The 20,506-nt window shown below is 34.0% G+C and overlaps 1 protein-coding gene and 1 long non-coding RNA gene across 2 annotated transcripts; one reads left to right on the forward strand and one right to left on the reverse strand.

The window, feature by feature from the left end:
* Window positions 1-9,071: 9,071 nt before the first annotated feature.
* Window positions 9,072-11,435, reverse strand: LOC133779861 (uncharacterized). The gene has a single exon (XM_062219761.1). It carries the CDS (start codon window positions 11,433-11,435, stop codon window positions 9,072-9,074), a length of 2,364 nt encoding a protein of 787 aa, XP_062075745.1.
* Window positions 11,436-17,853: 6,418 nt separating this feature from the next.
* Window positions 17,854-20,259, forward strand: LOC133833920 (uncharacterized). Its single transcript, XR_009893210.1, has 3 exons — window positions 17,854-18,230; window positions 18,696-18,769; window positions 19,900-20,259. It is a non-coding gene; the product is annotated as an uncharacterized LOC133833920 (long non-coding RNA).
* The last annotated feature ends 247 nt before the right edge of the window (window positions 20,260-20,506 follow it).

Raw genomic sequence — 20,506 nt, forward strand, 5'->3', positions numbered from 1 at the left:
AATGAAGAGATAAACTGGAAAGGAAGTTGATCTAGCTCGTTATGATAAAATTTGATTCAACTGCTTCTATCAGATTTAGACGTTAAACAAGCCTCTCAACCTCGAATTTCTCTCTAAAGAAGCAAAGGCCATCGAACTCGCCAAATGCAAAGCCAAGGCTGCTGAGGAGGCAGCTCTTCCAGCTGGCACTGTGCCTGCCTCTCCTGCTCTATCATTCTGACCAGAGGAGGTCCTGGATGTTGATGCCAGTGTTAACCATCCAGAGGCTAGTTTACTTGACCAGTAGACACTCTTAGCCAACTAGAGAGCATCCTATCCAACCACAAAGTTTCCTACCCGACTAGTGATGCTTGCTCAGCCGACCAGGAAAGTTGTATCTGCTCTCTTGACCAGGGAAACTTTGCACCTGACTAGCAAAACTTTGTACCTGGCCAGTAGTTTACTCTTTTTTCTTATACTTTTGTGAAGACAATTGGTGCTTCGCAGCTTTTATATTTTTCTCGTACGACCAAGCTGTTGGCCTTTATACTTTACTTTTCTTTGCTAACTTGAAACATTCTAAGTCTTTTTAGACTTAAAACATTATAAGTTTTTTGTGATTAGTATAGTCACTATGATGTATATTTTCGCATGAGTACTTAGTTTTCGAACTTAGAAATTCAAGACATTTCATAAGTCCCTACTAAGTATATTTTCTCACACTCTTATTGCTCTAACATTTTATGAGCATAATGTTTATTTTCACACGAATATTGCTTCTAACTTGAAAATTTTCAAAATTCCAAGTTACGTAAGCTTTGTCAAACAAGCTAACTTAATGGCCTTTTTTGACTTCTAAAATTTACAAGTCAGCCTAAAAAACAATATCTTAACTCGTGCTCTTATTGCTGTGTTAAATTATATACCAGTATAACCCATGTGCCCCCCAAGTGATTGAAGCTTGAAAGATCCTTGGTCACTTGCTACTTGACTAAATCTGTTCGGGCAGTCAATTACTTGTGAAACACATAGAATATATGGAAAATATTCGAGCAGTTGAACACTGCTTGAATGTACCGAGCAGTTGAACACTGTCTGATTTTACCGACCAATTGAACACTGTTAGAAAAATTAACACACATACATATTTGTAGCAAGAATCGACCACGCTGTGCGTAGTCTCTTTCATTACTCGTAAATTAATAAAGGACAAAATGTGTCTAATAACGAGTCTTAAACAACAAAAATTGTTCAAAGATAAATGATTGGTCAGCAAATAACCAACTCATAAACCAAACTTAAATAACAAGTTAAACAACTTGAAATTAAGCTACCACTCTGAAAGCAGTATTTAGCGATAATATATCCTCAGATGCTTGTCATTCCAGTGGTTCCTGATCAGGCTCCATTCAGCCAATAAAGTTTGTTGTAAGTGCCAGGAGGCAAAACTTTCTTCATCTGATAAAGTCTTTCCCAATTTGGTCTTAGCACTCCAGCTGCTGGGTCTTTGATGAACACCTTTGTCAGGACCAAATAACCGACTTGGAACTTTCGATCTTTCACCCTGGAATTGTAGCAAGATAAATTATATACCCGTATACATATGTGCTCCCAAGTGATCAATGGTTAATTACTCATGAAACACATAGAGTATATGGAGAGTTTCTGAGCAGTTGAACACTGCCCAATTACTGTCAGTTTGTCTGACCAGGTGAATACCGGCCAGTTGAACACTGCCCGAATTTTACTGACCAGTTGACAACTTTTCAAATTCACTGACAAGTTGAACACTACCAAGTTTATCGACCAATTGAACACTTCTTGATCTACCGATCAGTGGAACACTGCTCGATTTTACTGGCCAGTTCATTTTTGCGAGAATATACCGACCAGTTGAAAACTGCCCAGTTTACCAACCAATTGAACACTGTTAAAGTATACCGAAAGGGTTGTCATTCTTATGGTCGATATCATTCAACTAGTAAGTCGCTTAGCCAAACTTTGCATTGTAGCCGCTAGTGCGCCAAGTTGGGCTTGAATGATCGGTACAACTGATGATGTTTCAGCGTTTTGACGTCCTCGTCAGGCATTTCTATCTGCTGCACTGTCGTCAAGTATATCTACTTGATCGCCAGGGTGGGTAAGATCTCGCCCTTCGACCGGGCGGTCTTCCTCTTGTTGCTGATGATGTCTCCCAAATCCTTTCGGGTAGCATGTCCTCCTAGCCGGTCGAACACTATACTCTTCAATTTTTTGGAGGGCTTACTACACGAGACCTGCTCTCTTCCACTACGCTGCTGGCCAGGATGTAGTGGTGGCTTCTTGGCACGGCCCGGGCAGTCCTTTCCTCCTTCTTGTTGGTCGTTTCCCTCTTTTTCTTTTGACCGATCAGTTTGATGACTATCAGCCTCATCTCGACCATATTCCTCTTTATACTGTGGATTTTTCTTATCTCAAGGAACTCTGGCCTGGTTATACCCGGGCAGAGTCTTCTTATTACCTGACTGGGGACTTCCTGATCGAGAAGTTTCTGACAGGTGGCTTCTGGAAGGGGTTCTAGAATTCTCCCTTTGCGTCGACGCAGTTTGAGAGCAGACCCCATCATCTGCCCGACCAGTGGGATTGCCTCTACATCTGTCTGGCGGGCCTGCCAATAGGGGACATCTGACGAGCATTATTGTTTCTTGCTCCCTGGGCAGCTGTTCGTGCCGCTGCTTGGGCATTGGCATGGGCCAATAGAGTAGCTGCTTCTAGAGCAAGTGCTTCCTCGTGATGTCGCCGGTCGGCCTCCTTCTGCTGTCGCCTGATCTCTTCGCTTCTGGCATCCATTTCCCATCTCAGCTGCTCAAATGCAGCTTTCTTCCTGGCCATTTCATCAGCAAAAGACTCCTGCTAAGCATTGAATTGCATCATCTCTTCCTGGAAAGCCCCCATGGCTTCCTGGAGTTGTCTCCTCGAGAAAGACCCTGGGCTCAGTGTCAGGGTTCTCAGGTGCTGGACCTTCTGGTCTAACATTTTCCTTTACAGTTGACGTACCGGGCTTCTTGAGCGCCATATTGGTAGGATAGTAGTGTATTTCTTCTATTCAGGCTCTCAATGAAAGCACCAAAAATGTTGACCATGATTTAGCCAATGACGAGTAGACGTCAAAATGACAATAAACCTTGAATAGATAATAATGACACAAATAATTTTATAGTGGTTCAACCCCAATTTGTTGGTAATAGCCTAATCCACTTGGAGTTGTATATATGAAGCCTGCACTTAAGAGCAGATGGACCTGAGCCAACTGAGTTTCTCAAGTGTAAGTAGAAAAATACAAAGTTTCTCTCTCTAGAGAATACAAGCTTTCTCATAAAATGCCCCAAGAATGTCCCAAGTCACAGTCCCAAAGTCTAAAAGTTAGAGAGTCTAAAAGTGTAAAAGTCTCCAAAAAGATCAGTTCCCCTAAAATGATGTCATGATCCCTTTATTTATAGGCTCATGGATCATACATGAAAAATATCCCGTTTTGACGGGGTCCTTGGTTGTTTCAACCAACTTTAATTAATAAAGTAATAAACAAATTCAAATTACAACATGATAGCTATTACTTCGGGATATCTGAGAGATTCGCGTGGTAGTTACGAGCGATTCGGGTTGAAGTTGTTACTGAGATTCTGTAAAGAAGTCACTAGGCAATTAACTCCTGAGATTCTGATACATCCGGTCAGCTACATTCTTCAATTTGGCATAGCTGGTCGGGTGAGACCCCTTTCTAATGTAACTAGTCGGGTGAAAGTCCTTTTTGATGTAACTAGTCGGGTGAAACTCCTTTCTGATGTAACTGGTCGGATGAAACACTCCCTCACCAGTTAAATTCTTACCTGGTTGGGAAAATCACTTACTGGCCAGGTAAATTCTTACCTGGTCGGGTAAATAACTTCCTAACCAGATAAAACCATCTTCTCGGCCCATGTTCTTTCGACCAGTGGTATAAAAACTCTGTAGGTCATCTTCTAACCTTTGCACTTCCCTTGGTCAAAATATTTATTAACCATTAATGTGTCGCTTGATGATCATCCACTGCCACCTATCACTTCTGATTGCCACATCATTGAACTAAAATTTTGGGGATAACAAAGAATTTGTAATATGAGAACAATTCTCAAGCATCTACATCCAAAAATGATTCTCAAGAGGAGAAATCTCAAAGGGATGTAGAGCAACCCATTGAACTTAGAAGAAATCAAAGGGTTAGGAAGGAGAAAAGTCTAGGATTGGATGAGATAGATTCTCAACAAATTTCATTCTACATGGTAGAAGGAAATAGAGAGGAAGTCATTAGGAAAATTCATATTGTACTTCTTGTTGAGGATGATCCTAAGACTTACAGAGAAGCCATGCAATCAAGAGATATTGCGTTTTGGAAAGAAGCCATTAGCTAGATGGATTCAATTCTTTCCAACAACACTTGGGAATCGGTAGACCTCCCACCGGGGTCTAAGCCAATTGGGAGTAAGTGGGTATTTAGGAGAAAATACCACGCTGACGACACTATTCAAACTTTTAAAGCTAGATTAGTAGCTAAATGGTTTAGGAAAAAAGAGGGTATTGATTATTTCGATACCTATGCGCCGGTTGCAAAAACAACTTCTATAAGAGTTTTCTTCGCTTTAGCTTCTATACACAACTTTTATGTTCATCAAATGGATGTCAAAACGACATTCCTTAATGGTGACCTCAATGAGGAGGTCTATATGGAACAACCTGAATGGTTTTTCCTACCAAGATATGAACATAAAGTATGTAGACTTGTAAAATCCGTATATGGATTGAAACAAGATCCTAAGCAATGGCATGAGAAATTTGATCAAGTCATCATGCCTAATGGGTTTAGGCATAACAATGGAGAGAAGTGTTTGTATTCCAAAACATGTAAGGGATATGTGATCATTGTTTTCTTATATGTGGATGACATGCTTATTCTAAGTGATATCATGAAAGGGATTGAAGAAACGGAGAGGTTTCTATCATCAACCTTCAAGATGAAAGATCTTGGAGAATTCGACACCGTACTTGGTATCAAAGTGAAGAAACATAGTGGGGGTTTTGTGTTATGGCAAGCCCACTATTTTGAAAAATTATTGAACAAATTTAACTATCTCAAGGTTAAAGATTCCAATACTCCATTCGATCATAGTGTAAAACTAGAGAAGAATGAAGGAAGATAAGTGGCTCAATTGGAGTACACTAGTGCTATAGGGAGTCTTATGTACACTGCCCAATGTACTAGACCTGATATAGCATTTGTGGTAAGTAAACTTAGTAGGGTTACAAATAATCCAAGTGTGGATCACTGGAAGGCTATTGGGAGAATTCTAGGTTATCTCAAGAAAACCAAAGGACTAAGTCTTCACTACTCCAAATTTCCTTCAATCTTAGAAGGATATACAGATGCAAGCTGGATATCAAATCTTGGGAAAACTTTTCCACAACTGGTTGGGTATTTACACTTAGTGGAGGTGAAATTTCTTGGTGTTCCAAGATACAAACCTGTATATCTCATTCCACGATGGAAGCAGAGTTTATAGCTCTAGCTGCTACTGGCAAGGAGGCTGAATGGTTAAGGGATCTATTGATAAAGAAACCACTAATGAAAGATAATGTATCCACTATATCGATACATTGTGATAGGCAAGCAACATTGGCTAGAGCATACAACGGAGTGTATAATGGGAAGTCTAGACACATTAGTCTAAGATATGGATATGTAAGATAATTGATTCAAAGAGGAGTCATCTCAGTATCCTATGTGAGAACAAGTGAAAACTTGGTGGATCCTTTCACTAAGCCACTAACGACAGATTTAGTGGCTACATCATCTCGAGGGATGGGACTTGAACTCCCTATAGAGATTCACAATTGATGGTAACCTATCTAGTTATTTAACTAGTGTTAGGTTCAATAGGTAATAACAAGTCAATGAAGTGAATGTTAGTTGTACTCAAAACAAGTCCCATCTAAGATGTTGAGTACTTATGAGTTACCAAATTGAAGGTTAAAACCGAGAGGGTTTTTTAATCGAATTCAGTCTTGTGAAGAAAACTATTTTTGGTACCAAAATAATGTAAGAGTTCTACCTATATGGACCTAGGGGTGGTGCCGCCTTTTATGAGAATTTGGAGTTGTCTCAAGAATGTCCATGAATGGAAAGTGCACATGGCCATTAACAGTGCAAAGTGAGACATAGAGGTCTCAAGTGAACATGGCAAAGGTGTGAGTTATCACCGATTTGTTATCATGAAATGATGGTTCAATGCCTAGTGCAACCAAAGTTTCAACAAATTTTGTGATAATTGCACTATAATAAAGTTCGAGTTGAAAAACACTTTATTTTATGCACCAATGCAATGACTTCTATAAGAGAGAGTTATTATTTAATCAACTGGGGGATATGTTATATTTTAAAATATAATGTTGATTGATTAAATAAGTGTTACAATAGATAACTATTTAATCTAGTGGGAGAATGTTATATTATTTTATAATATAATGTAATGTTATATTATTTTATAATATAATGTTTTAGATTAAATAAATGTGAGAAAGAGTGTCACATATTGTAACATGTACAAGAGAGTTACAATATTTAGATATATGTGTATATACAAATATGTAACATATTTGGTGTTACAAATTTGTAACTTCCAAATATTGCTCATTATTGTGTAGATTTGTTGCTACATAATTTTGAGTTGAATTTCTTAAATCCATATGTGAAATTGATGTTAGAGATATGATTTTAACCCCAATAATGTGTTTTGGGGGTTACAAAATTAATTGGGAATGATTTGGAATCGTTTGGACAAACAACACAAATGTGTGTGCTGAAATTGGGCAGTGGCTGCGGCCAGGAGCACTGATGGCCACATCCTGGGGGACAGAGAGCCACGACCATGGCCACAGTGTCTGACTAACCAAATTTTAGTTTTTCCAACCTTTTTGAACCGCTCCAAAAACACAAATAACTCTCAATTCTCATTTTTAACTCCATAAACATCCAATTAATAGTTGGTAACAGCCATGGGAGTTGGTGAAATTTGAAATTCAAAGAGTGTCTCTAAACTCTATAAATAGGAGCCTGTTGCTCACTTGTAAGACACAATTTTTCTATCTATTTCTCTACTTGGCTAGAAAACACCTAGATACTTGATAATTCCAGAAAGCTATTTCCAAAAATTGTGAGAGTTCCCTTAGTGCTTGAGTTAGGGGGAAATAAGCTTTTGGACAAAGGTTTCAAACCTTGTTCAAGTTGGTAATCCTCAACACTCTTCACTTTGGTTGTGTGAGTGACAGTTTCTTGCTTTTTGTTCGTGTTCTTACATTTTCTACTATTGCTTTTCTTCTTATTCTTCTTGTCTTATTTACTTGTATTTCTTGTTTAAGAATTATAATCATTTATTTCTTTTGTTTCAAACACTTTTACTTATTTGTATCTTTTTGTTTAGAGTTGTATTCACCATTCTCTTCTTCTAGTTCTTCTCTTATTTATTTGTATTTTTCAATCATAGAGTTGTAACATTATTTAATCAATCTTAGTTTATTTGTATTATTTTGTTTATAGTTGTAATAGTTTTAACCATTTCCATTGATACAACATATATTTTCCTAACCATTTTATTTTATATTACTTAAAAGAAATTTATAAAACAACACAACCGATATTTGAAATATTGGTGTTAGACTGATTTTTCTTCTAACATGTGAGAATCATTAATGGCTTTGATTTGAAAACTTTCACATGGATATTTCTATGAAATTTGATAGATACATTGCCAATAATATATTTTATGCAAATTTTGGCAAACCTCGTCATACTTCATAAGAATACTACTTGTTTTGACAAATCGGCCATGAAGCTTTTTGCTTAGCTTATGCCATACATTTATATAATAGCCCAACCATGGACTATTATATGTAAAGGGTGCTTACATTGGTTTGTAATTGATATGAAAACAAGTGATATAATATGCTGTTTATCTTCACATTGATTTTGAACTGACCTAAAAAGTAAGGTAAAATAAAATAAAATATATGTATATAACTATATATCAATCCACTCAATATTCCTATGATCCCTTTTTATTGTCAAAATTATTCATTTTTAATTTTGATAAGATTGAGCTTGATGTGTACGTATATGCAAATAAATTTTTTAAAACTGCCTTTAGATTTCAAGAGTTTTATATAGAATAAAAAGAAAAAAAAAATAATTGTCTAATGAAATGAGAAAATAATAGACAATAAGGATGAGAGATAAGGACTTGAATGGCAATGAAGCCTAAAAATAAATTTTGAAGGCAATAATAATGAATTGTTGTTGCTTCAATTAGTGACAAAATAGCTCGAAATGTCTCCCAAGTAGTACAAAGAGGTGGATTTGAATCATCTTCTTCACACCAAAACCACCAATTGAAGGGAAAGAAAGACTAAAAGGCAGTGACGGTGCGATACAAAAATGTATTAAGGAAAAATTGTGAATTAAATTATTTGTGAGGGTTTGATGACTAAATTTTTAAAAATTTATATTAAAATATTATTTTATTTATTTAATATATTAAAAATATAAAGGAAAAAAATTGGGGAGGCGCCCTCCCTTCTTGTCCCTCTAAAAGGATGATGAAATTCGAAAGAGAATACTTAAGGGATTGATCAAAGAGTGACAGAGAAATATTGAAACAATGATAAAATGAAGCACAAAATAGAGAAAGAGAAAGTATAGAAAGTGGCCATAAAGTGTTCTCTTTATATTCCTATTTATTACGTTGGTTATGAATTGATATTACAGCTCAAGTTTATAATATTAGTTATAGACTAATATTATGAGTTAAAGAAAAAATTAGGTCATTGAGGAAATGAAGTTGAAACTCTTATCGAAAACTACATGAAAAGTATATTTCAGTGACGGAGCCAGAAATTATGCTCAGTGAGGGCTTGGACAAATATAAATATTAATTCGAAACTAACAAAAATAACTAATAAATTGTCCTTATAAATTTTCATGTTCAACAAAATAAAATAGGACACTGTTATAGAAAATAAAATAAAAATTACAATCTGCCTCGACGGGTTTTCATGTTTTGAAATCGTTGCATGATAACTTCATTGTCAAGGCTATTGAAAATGTCTTTTTCAATGTACACAAGTAAACAATCATTCATCCATTGATCTCCCATTCGATTACGCAATCTATTTTTCAAAATATTCATAGAAGAAAATACTCTTTCCACCGTAGCAGTAACAACAGGTAGAATCAATGCCAATGTAATAAGTCGATACACCAGTGGATAGACAATATCTTTCTTTGTCTCGACCATTTTTTGAGCAAGATCTCCAATACTTTTCAAACCCAAGAACTTCTCAGTAGTACGTACATCAATAATGTAAGTTTCAAGTTGATCATCGAGTATTATAAGCTCAAAAGTAGAAAAGTCTTTGGGATAATACTCAGCAAACCGGACCAACTTTTTTTTGTCAAAAGCTACAAATGAATCACCAGGGCACAAAGAAGCTAAACAAAGAAGTAGTTCGGTGTTTACCTCATTGAAACGTTCATTTAGCTCTTGAAGTTGGATATCAATAACAACAAAAAAGAATTCCACACGATAGTGATGTAAATTTGTCATTTCTTGAGTTTTGCGCAGTGATCGACCTTGGGCAACAAATGTATCATCCATATCAGGAACATCCACATCATATTTAGCACAAAAGGTTGAGACTTGATTAAGAAAGGAATCCCATTCATTGTCTCTCATTTCTTGTAATCTTTTCTTGCAAATTTCCACTAATTTCATGGCATTTGCAATATCTTGATCTTTTCTCTGTAGTGCTTTTGACAATTCATTTGTTATTCCCAACAATGCTTTCATTAAATGTAGACTGAATATAAAATCAAATGTTAACATCAAAGACAATAAATTACTTGCTTCAAACCTTTGTTCAGAGTTTGCTCGCCCATCGTCTACTATTATTTGAAGAACATTAGTTATAGGGGAGAATAAGTTAATCAAGCTTACCAATGTAGCATAATGTGAACCCCAACGAGTATCACTGGGACGTTTAAGATTGGTTTCTTGATTTAGCCCTCTTCCACTTGAAATTTCACCACACTTGAGTGCTTCAGAAATAATAGCATCTTGCTTTTCTCTAAGAATATCACAACGCTTAGAAGAACATCCAACGACATTTATCACCATAGTTACCACACTAAAAAGATAAGCAACTAGAATATGTTTCTTTGCGACAGCTACAAGAGCAAGTTGAAGTTGGTGAGCAAAACAATGAACATAAAAAGCTGATGGATTCTCATTCAAAATAAGAGTTTTAAGACCACTGAACTCTCCTTGCATATTGCTTGCCCCATCATAACCTTGTCCCCGCAATTTAGATATGCTTAATCCATATCTAGAAAATAATTTATCAATAGCACCTTCAAGTGACACAGCTGTGGTATTTGCCACATGTTCAATTCCCACAAATCGTTCAATCACACGCCCATCTTTATCTACATATCGCAACACAATAGCCATTTGCTCCTTAGTTGAAATATCACGAGATTCATCAACTAAAATAGAAAACAACGCATCTCCAATTTCTTTAATAATGATATCAAGTGTTTCAAAAGCTGCAGCCCTCACAATATCTTTCTGAATATCAGGTGATGTTAATTTTAAATTCTCAGGAGCATTTGTCAATGTAACTGCTTTGATGTCTTCATTATGATCAGCAAGAAATTTTAAAATCTCAAGAAAGTTACCTTGATTACTCGAGTCTCCAGATTCATCATCACCACGAAAAGCAAGCCCTTGTCGCAATAAAAAACGAATGCAATCAACAACTGCTTCCAAACGACTTCGATACTCACTACGAGCTTGCTTTGATTGTTTTTCAAAAAATGTTTGAATATGTTGTTTTTCGTTCATTAACGCTTCACACATTTTCCTAGCTTGATTGTGAACACTAGATGGACCTCCAACATGAGTATAAAGTCTTGCTTTTCCATTTTTAAAATTTCTGAATCCTTGACCAACAAATGAATCACCACCTGATTGTCCTCCGCAATTTGATTTAAACAGATAACAATACAGACAAAATGCACCATCTTTTGATACACTATATTCAAGCCAATTTTGAAATTCCTCATACCAAGCACCGTTGAATGCTCTTGATTGAGTTCCAACTTTTGTCGATGGAAATGGCTTGAGGTGAGGTTGACAAGGACCTTTTTGCATATATGCTCGCCGAACTTGATCACGAATTTTTAAAGGATGGTCCATAATTGGTGTTCTCAATCCTGGGTCACTTTCAAGATCTTCAAGATTTATGTTGACATCCGCATAACTTGATTTTGTAATTTTATCATTCTTTCCTATAGAAGTTGAGGAATTTTGTATACTTTTAAAATTCCTCTTCATACCTATTGCAGTTAAATATATGAAAGATTAATAATAAGACTTGTGAATATGATTTCTATGGGTTCACTCAAGAAAAGAAAAAGATATATATATATATAATATATCTTTATACGACATCTAATTTCTAAACAAATGCAAATAGAAGAAAAAAATCAATCACTAACAGAAATTGAAAAACAAAAGAAAGAAAAACAAAATGAACTACTTTGTTGTGTTATTTAAACCATTTATTATATTAAAAAAAAAAGTAAAGGAAGAAAGAAGAAGTTACTCACTTTTGCAATTGGTTGTGCTATTTTCTAAAACCCCTTTGAATTTTGGCTCACACTTGCCTCACCAACCAAGAACGTATGGGTTTGTTCTCCAATTCAAAGGTTTTTTTTTTTTTTTTGAGATGATAGCTTGCTCTCAAAGTTTATTTTATTTTACTATAAAAATTTTGGTCTGAAAAGGAAATTTCTAGAGAATTTGAAGAGACTTCCTATAAAAGAAAAAAAAAAAAAATCTAATAGCCTAATAGGAAACAAATATAACCGTACAATTACTTGGGTATTAAATATATCATTATCAATTTATTGGGCTGGGTTTGGTTTGAAATAAATGGGCTTAACAAATTTAATTAATGTCTTATTCTTTATAAAAGTTACACACATCTTTCTTTTATAAATATATAAACGAAAAAGACAAATGAATAAATATCAATATGTATATATGTATATGTTGGTTTTTTTAATATTTTCAGTGAGGGCTTAAGCCTACCCAAAGGCTTGACTGCCTCCGTCACTGTTGAGCTCGAATGCAAGGTTAACGCGTCTTTCAAGATCGACCAACACTTCGAGCTCATTATTCTAGTTAGCCTTCTCCTTAGCCACTGATTTCATCGACACTACTAGAAATATATGTTTTTACTTCAGTTTTTATAGTCAGCATACAAAAAAACTGAAGTAAAAGCCTTTTTAAACTCATTTACTTCGCTTTTGAATTTGGCCATAAAAAAAATTAGATACTACTTTGCTTTTTTTAAAAAATGAAGTTAAAAATTCAATTGAAAGAGGGTCATGTTTGGTTGCACAGACTTGTGACTTCTGTTTAGAGAGAATAAAAATGTAAAAAACGGTCAAGCCAAATGCGTCCCTTATTAGTGGCTGTGCACTTTCTACTGCGGTTTTTATGTAAAAACCGAAGTGGAAAGTACACTTTCTACTTCGATTTTTACATAAAAACCGCAGTAGAAAGTGCATAGCCCAGCCCCCTTAAAATCCTTCTACTGCGGTTTTTATATAAAAACCGAAGTAGAAGGGTTTTAAAACCCCCTTCTTCTACCCGAACGTCCATAATCCCTCTTCTCTCCTCTGTTGAAACTCCAAAACCTCCATTAATGAAACCGTGCGGCAACACCATTTTCTTGAATCAAACCTTTTTTTTCATTATTTCTTACCACTCTCCTTCATTATAAACCAAAATATAGTCCCAAAATCCTTCTTTTTTTGTTTTTTAGAGGAAAAAAATACATTTGGCCGTGGGTATTATTTCTCATGGTTTCTTGGTGTTTCTTTCTGGATTTTTTTCATTGCAAGGTGTTTTTGAGCTTCAAAATAGGTATGGATTACTAAAACATTGTTTTGATGATAATTTTTTATTTTTCTATGTTTTTTTTATATTATTCTGAATTTATAATTAAATTTATTAATATTTTGTTAACTTTTCTAATTATTTGTTTATTTTGTCATTTTAAATAATATGATAAAAATTTGGTTTATTATAAATATATATTTATATATGTGTGTATATTAGTAAATTATAGAAATTGTGACAAGATGAATTTGCTTTTTAAATATTTGAAAAAATAAATAGCTTGAAGATGATCAAAGTGTTGTTCATTAGTTTCTATAACTAGTTTGATTTGTTTTTTATTTATTTATTTGTTTGATAATTAATTATGTAGTTTACTAATTATGTAAGTAATGTTTTAGTAGCATCGTCGATTGAGTGGTGACTTTGTTGTTCATTTCGGGTGAATTGAAGAGTAATATTGAAGGTTAGTTATTTTTTATTTCTATTTATATTACTACAAGATTTATGTATAAAGATAAGGTTAATTAAATCATGCATATTGGATTTAGTGAAAGTTATGTTTGAAAATTAGTGAAGTAGGCTCTGGGAAATTTGCGTGTTGTGGTGATATAAGGATGGATTCATTTATGCTTGATTATTGTGTTTGTTTGTGTTGTTTTTATAGGAAATTATGAAATTATGCTATGCTATAGAAACAGAGGATACTCTGCCGAATTTTTTAAAAATTTTATAAGACTAGAACCTAATAATGATGGATTCATCTATGCTTGATTATTATGTTTGTTTGTATTGCTTTTATAGGTAATTATGAAATTACGGTATGCTATAGTAATAGAGGAAACTCTGTCGATTTTTTAAAAAACTTTATAAGACTAGAACCTAATATAAGTTTTCAACTAACTTATTAGGAATTTAATATTGTTATTAGTATGGATAAATCATGGATGCTTGAGAGGAGAGAAACATCACAATTTCAAGATGGATTCAACAAATTTTTAGAGTTTTGCCTAAAGAATTGTAGTGATCCACAAAAAATCCGTTGTCCTTGTATCGATTGTGGTAATGGAGTAAAGGGGAATATTACCATGATAAAGGATCATGTATTTTTTCTGAAATTTCATATAAGTTATAGTAAATGGTATTGGCATAAGGAATTATTAAATGATGACCCATATCCATTAGGCAGGCGAGGTGTAGATGATTTTGATGATCATCCTATAGAATTGATTGATGAAGCACAAGAAGAGTTTGTTCATAATCCAGAAAATTTTGATAGTATGATTAGAGATGCAGATAGACAATTGTTCAGTGGTTGCAATAAACTAAGATTGCCAACAATGGTTAAAGTTTATAACATAAAAGCAGAAAATGGAGTTAGTGATAAGTGTTTTAGTCAATTTTTAGTTGTTTTAAAGAGATTTTGCTGCTAGAAAATTATTTTCCGGAGTCTACATATGAAGTAAAGAAAACATCAAGTTTGATAGAGTTGAAGTATGAGAAGATTCATGAATGTCCGAATGATTGTATTTTATATCGTAAGGAGTATGCAGACATGGACACTTGCCCATAATGTGGTTTACCATGGTACAAATCTAACAAAAGTAAGGAGATTAGGAAACTTATTCCTCAGAAAGTGCTATGGTACTTACCTTTGATTTCGCAGCTGAAGCAATTACATCGAAGCGCATAACACTCTAAAAACTTAATATGGCACGAGACTAGACAAGTGAAAGATGGTAAACTCTGGCATCCTGCAGATTCACAGGCCTGGAAGAAGGTAGATTATATCAATCCATAATTCAAAAATGAACCAAGACATTTTCGTCTCGGTTTAGCTGCTGATGGAGTAAACCCGCATAGATCTCTTAGTAGTAGGCATAATTCATGGCATGTCTTCCTGGTTATGTACAATCTTCCTCCTTGGTTGGTCATGAAAAGGAAGTTTATGATGCTTTCATTAATGATTTCAGGCCCAAAACAACCAAGATACGATATCGATGTTTATTTGGAAACATTAGTTGATGATTTGAAAGAGTTGTATGAAAATGGTGTTGAGACATATGATGGTTTTAAAAAATAAGTATTTAATTTGAAAGCGGTGTTGTTATGGACTAGTAATGATTTTATAGCATATGGTAACCTATCAGGGTTGAGCACGAAAGGTTACCAAGCTTGTCCAATTTTTTGCACCAACACAAGGGCCCGTTGCTTGCCAAATGGACGCAAAATGTGTTTATGGGTCATAGACGATATTTGCATTTAAGTCATCCTAACAGAAATAAAGAAAAAGCATATGACGGTACTGTGGAACGAGACCTTGCTCCTTTTCCATTGTCAGGTGAGCCAATTCTTAAGGAAGCAGAAAAAGTTTACTTTAGGTATGGGAAGAAGAATAAAAACAAAAAAGTCAATGGATGTTTTCAAAGAAAATCAATTTTCTTTCAACTTCCTTACTGGAAAGATTTACTCGTTAGACATTGCTTGGATGTCATGCACATATAAAAAAATGTGTGTGAAATTATAATCGGTACATTACTTGATATCCCAGGTAAAACCAAAGATGGTTTTTCTAGTGGTTTAGATCTTGTTGAGATGGGTATAAGACACCGCTTGGCACCTGAAGAAAAAGGTAAACGCACATATTTTCCTCCTGCTTGTTTTACATTGTCTAAAGAAGAGAAGCAAGCCATATGTAAATCATTGGCAGAGATGAAAGTGTCTGATGGTTATTCATCGAATGTTCGAAACTTGGTGTCTATGTAAGATTTGAAGTTAATTGGAATGAAATCACATGATTGTCATATATTAAAGCAACAATTACTTCCAATTTCCATTCGGTCAGTTTTACCAAAAAGAGTTTGAGATAGTGTGACAAGTGTGTGCATCTTCTTTAATCAACTATGCATAAACGAATTAGAAATGAAGCAATTGAATGCATTGCATGATGAAATAGTTGAAACTTTATGCAAGCTTGAAAAATATTTTCCACCATTTTTTTTTTTGACATCATGATACATTTGATGGTCCATTTAGTAAGAGAATCTAAGTTGTGTGGGTCAGTTTGGGCGAGATGGATGTATCCATTTGAAAGGAATATGAATGTATTGAAAGGATATGTATGTAATCCCCATCGCCCTGAAGCTTGTATGGTTTAGTGTTATTTAGCAGAAGAAGCTGTGGAATTTTTTTTAGAGTACATGGTTGAAGTCGACACAATCGGAAATAGCAAACCACGAAATAACTCGGATGGAGTTGATAGAGGATTACGAGGGAAAGGAACAGTAGTGACCATATCTCGTGCAAAATTTTCTCAAGCACATTTATTTGTGTTGGAAAACAATCCTGAGGTTCAACCATATATAACGTAAGTTATAAATTTAATAAACATTATGCTCATTTTTATGTATAATTGAAATTTTAATGTTGTACTTTGTATTTGCAGTTAGCAAATGGAGTTATTACAATCAATGATTCCAAACAAGGTTAAAAATAAACAGAAATGGATTATAGATGAGCATCATAAAACATTTATTCGATGGTTGAAAAATACTATTCTAGTAAGGTTGGGAGAAGAAAACCATGGAGTGTCGATAGAGTTAAAACGCATAATTTGGAGCAAGTGTTTATGTAATAAAGCACCATGCTTACATTGTTGGAGGAAAAAGGTTTCACACAAAGTCAAGAGATGATGCTCGAATGGTTCAAAATAATGGAGTAAGTATTGTTGCAGACGCAATGCATTTCGCTAGTGCAAAAGACAATAATCCAGTAGCTATGACATATTATGGGGTTGTTGAAGAAATATGGGAGCTTGATTATTCCTTATTTCACATTCCCCTTCTCAAGTTTTCTTGGGTGGACAACAATGTTGGGGTTAGAATTGATGAACTTGGATTCACTTTGGTTGATTTAAGTAAGAAAGGTCATAAGAATGATCTTGTCATCAGGGCTACCCAAGCAAAATAAGTGTTTTACATAACTGATCCTGCTGATGATAAATGGTCAATTGTTTTACGAACCCCGGAGAGGCAGTTTATAGAAGATGAAAATGACGAAGAAAATGATGATTTGTTTCATGATAATTTTATTGTTGAACAACCAATACATGAGCAAGTTGAGCAAATCCATGATTTCAATGAAGATGATGATGATGGGGAATACATTAGAAATGATATTAGAGACGGAATATGGGTAGATTGTGAATCAACCACTACTACAAAATACCTTTTACGGGACACTTTTTTAGGACACGCACCTAAATGTAAGTCCTTAAAAATATTTATAGAGTTTTTAGGACACTCATTGAGAGCCCTGAAAAAACACAATTTAGGTCTCGCAATGAGTGTCCTAAAAAAATATGTGAGTCCTAAAAAAATCTGGGCTATAAAAATAAGTGTTTTACTTAATAATTTTAAGGACTTGCTTTGGGAGTCATTAATACTCTTTTAGGACTCGCAATGAGTGTCCTAAAAGAATATGCGAGTCCTAAAAAAATCTGGGCTAAAAAATAAGTGTTTTACTTAATAATTTTAAGGACTTGCTTTGGGAGTCCTAAAAACTCATAAGTGTCTTAAATTCTAAAAAAAATTTCTAAATTTTTAATATTATTAACTTTTTATTTATAATAATTTTTATATAAAAATTTAAATTAATTATGATATAAAGAATAATATACTTAAATTTTATTTTAAAAAATTATAAATGGTTAGTTTTTAAATATAATTAGAAAATAAAAATTAATAATATATCATAATATTTTATTGTACTTTTTTCTTAATATCATTAAATTTTTTATTTAAAACTAAAATAAAAACTAAAAATTCTACCTAAGCCACACGTTTTTTTCCCTTTCCCCTAAACCCTATCTCTTTCTCTTTCTCACTTCTCACAGCCGCAACACTCACCCTCCAACTTCCTCTCCCTCACGCTCGGTGAACATCATGAACGGCGCGATAATGTGGGGGCTTGGGTGTCGGTCATGGGCAAACGGCACAAACGGTAGGGGCTCGGGGGTCTTGGCTGGCTCGGTCTCGCGCAGGGGTCGTGGGTGGCTCAGTCTCGTAGAGGGGTCGTAGGTGGTGGTGTAGGTAGCGGCACGACCATGTGGTTGGGCTCTTTTTCCTCTCGTTCATTTCTTCAGACATATCCGAGTTCCACAGCTCCAAAGGTCCTCAATCTCCACATTGTCATCTTCTACAATTCCAAAGCTCCCAATGTATGGTAAGTTTGATTTTTATTTTTATTCAGTTTTTTAATTTTTACAATGCTTTTGTAGAAACTCTATGGCCTCAACTGAACCCAAAACATATAAATGGAGCACCATCAATGTTTGTTTTGTATTATAAGAATAATCTTCTTTCTTTCTTTCTTTCTTTTTTTCTTGTTTTTTTTTTCATGCTGACCATTTAATGCAAGTATGAAAAGAACATCAGTTCAATCTCTAATCTTTTGCTATATATTACTTCTTAAGTGGCAACTTTTAAGTCTCCTAAATCAATGAAAACACTACTTTGGTGTAGCCCATGGAAATTACTCATGCAATGAACTCTCTTTAGTAGCAACAATAGAGATTTTAGGGGTTAGATGTATTGTTTTTCCCCCATATCTTTTCTTTATTATGTCTATTTTGTATTACTTTATTGCTTAATTTCCTGAGAAATGATTGCATTTGATATGGTCTACAAGTTTTCAGTGTTGGTCCTGAGGATGCTGCAGTTGTTGGTAATCAACTGTTAGAAGAAGAGAAAACTACTCTTCAGGTAATATTTGTATTAGTTGATGTTTGTTTTTCTTCAAAGATAGAAGTGCCTTGGATCAATCAGCGTGGTCTGTCTAGACATTAGATATGATTATCATAGTGCCCAGTATATTGTGACAGTTCAATATCTAAAAACTAAACTTTCCTGTACTCAATTGTGAAGCACTACATACGATTTTAGAGTCATAAAATTTTCCTCTGTTTCTAAATTATCAAATAGAATAGAATTTTAAAACCACAATTCATGGTCTTTTGGATAGTTGACTGGGAGAGTTAGGAACTAGCATATACAACCATTACTTTGTGGTGTTTACCTCATTGGAGGGATTGTTGATAGAATAGAAGTTAAATAACTTGTTGCACTTCCATTTAGAGCGAAGCAGATAAGAGAGAATTTAAAGACTGACCTTTTGATAGTAGAAAAAATAATTGTGGCTAAAATCTTTTCTTCTCTCTCTGATATTATTAATTAGAACAACTAATGAAGTTAAATAAATTGAGAGCCCTTTAAATATTTTGGTAGTAGGTTGAGAAAGTTGGAGTGAACAACAGTACTAGGTTCCGAATGTTGGAGTGAATATAAATATAAACTTAATGATATATAATGCACTAGAGTGGATTTAAATTAGAGATACATCTCAAAATCACTATATTATTGATTAATTTGACATCATTAGTTATTTATAAGACTGAAAATATTTCATTATAATATTATACCATTTCTTTTCTTTGACTCTTTGATCATTTCCTTTTTTTTTGGTGCACTATACTCATTCCCTTTTGTGTATACATTGGGATTTGACTTCCTTTGGCATCCTCTTAAATTTTGCAAATAGTAAAACTAAAATCTATAACACTTTTCGTTCCCTGTTGAGTATAACTAATTTTAATACTGTTGTTGTTTCTGATAACTCCTTTGATCCTTGCAGTATGCAATGTTTTTTCTTTCTTATATGATTGGTAAATCAAGTCTTATATTCATTTTATGCTTTTCTTTGCTGCTGAGCTGGTTTATACTTCACATATTTCTTGTTGATCCTAATGGACCGTCAATCATGTTGTGTATTTTGGAATAGAAAATCTAAAACTGTTCAGTTTTATACTTTTTTTTTTGTTTGTTTCTTTTCGCAGGTTTGTTGATTGACAAAGAGGGAGTACGCATGGAGAAAACGAAGGAGAGAGTGAAAAGAAAAAAATGTTACTTTGGCAATCTTGGCTCAGGGTTGTAGTTTAAGGTTCATGTTATAATGACATTCTGATTTTAATTATTTGTTTTATTTGACAATGCAATATTCTCACATGTAAGGGGTAGAACTTTTAATCTACTTGATTAGTTGTTGGAAGATGTTGAAGTTTTACCCTTTACTTGTAGTTGCTATTACTTGTAGTTGCTAAGACAACCCTGCATCATAATCCATCTGTTTAGTTTATAGGTTTTGGAGATTGACAAATTATAATTTGTTTATGGTATGTATGAAATCTGTGTTTTCATGTTGTTGTTTGTCTATTATTGTGATACTATAATATTAATATCGTTCATGTTCTTGCTAATATAATTTGTCAAGTTTTGAATGTGTGTTGTGGTTTGTTATGAACTTTGATTTGTATTAAAATTTGGACTTTTCATTTAAATCATAATTTTTAATTTAAAATAAATATATATTAATTTTTTAAAAACTAAAATCTTAGAAATCTAACATATATAATACATTTTGGATTTTTAAAGGGATATATGTTT

The sequence above is a fragment of the Humulus lupulus genome, chromosome 5, assembly GCF_963169125.1.
Source record: "Humulus lupulus chromosome 5, drHumLupu1.1, whole genome shotgun sequence".
In the NCBI taxonomy this organism is placed as follows: Eukaryota; Viridiplantae; Streptophyta; class Magnoliopsida; order Rosales; family Cannabaceae; genus Humulus; species Humulus lupulus.

Excerpts from the sequence above, each read along its gene's own strand:
- LOC133779861 (XM_062219761.1), bottom strand. The coding sequence starts at position 11,435 with ATGAAGAGGAATTTTAAAAGTATACAAAATTCCTCAACTTCTATAGGA.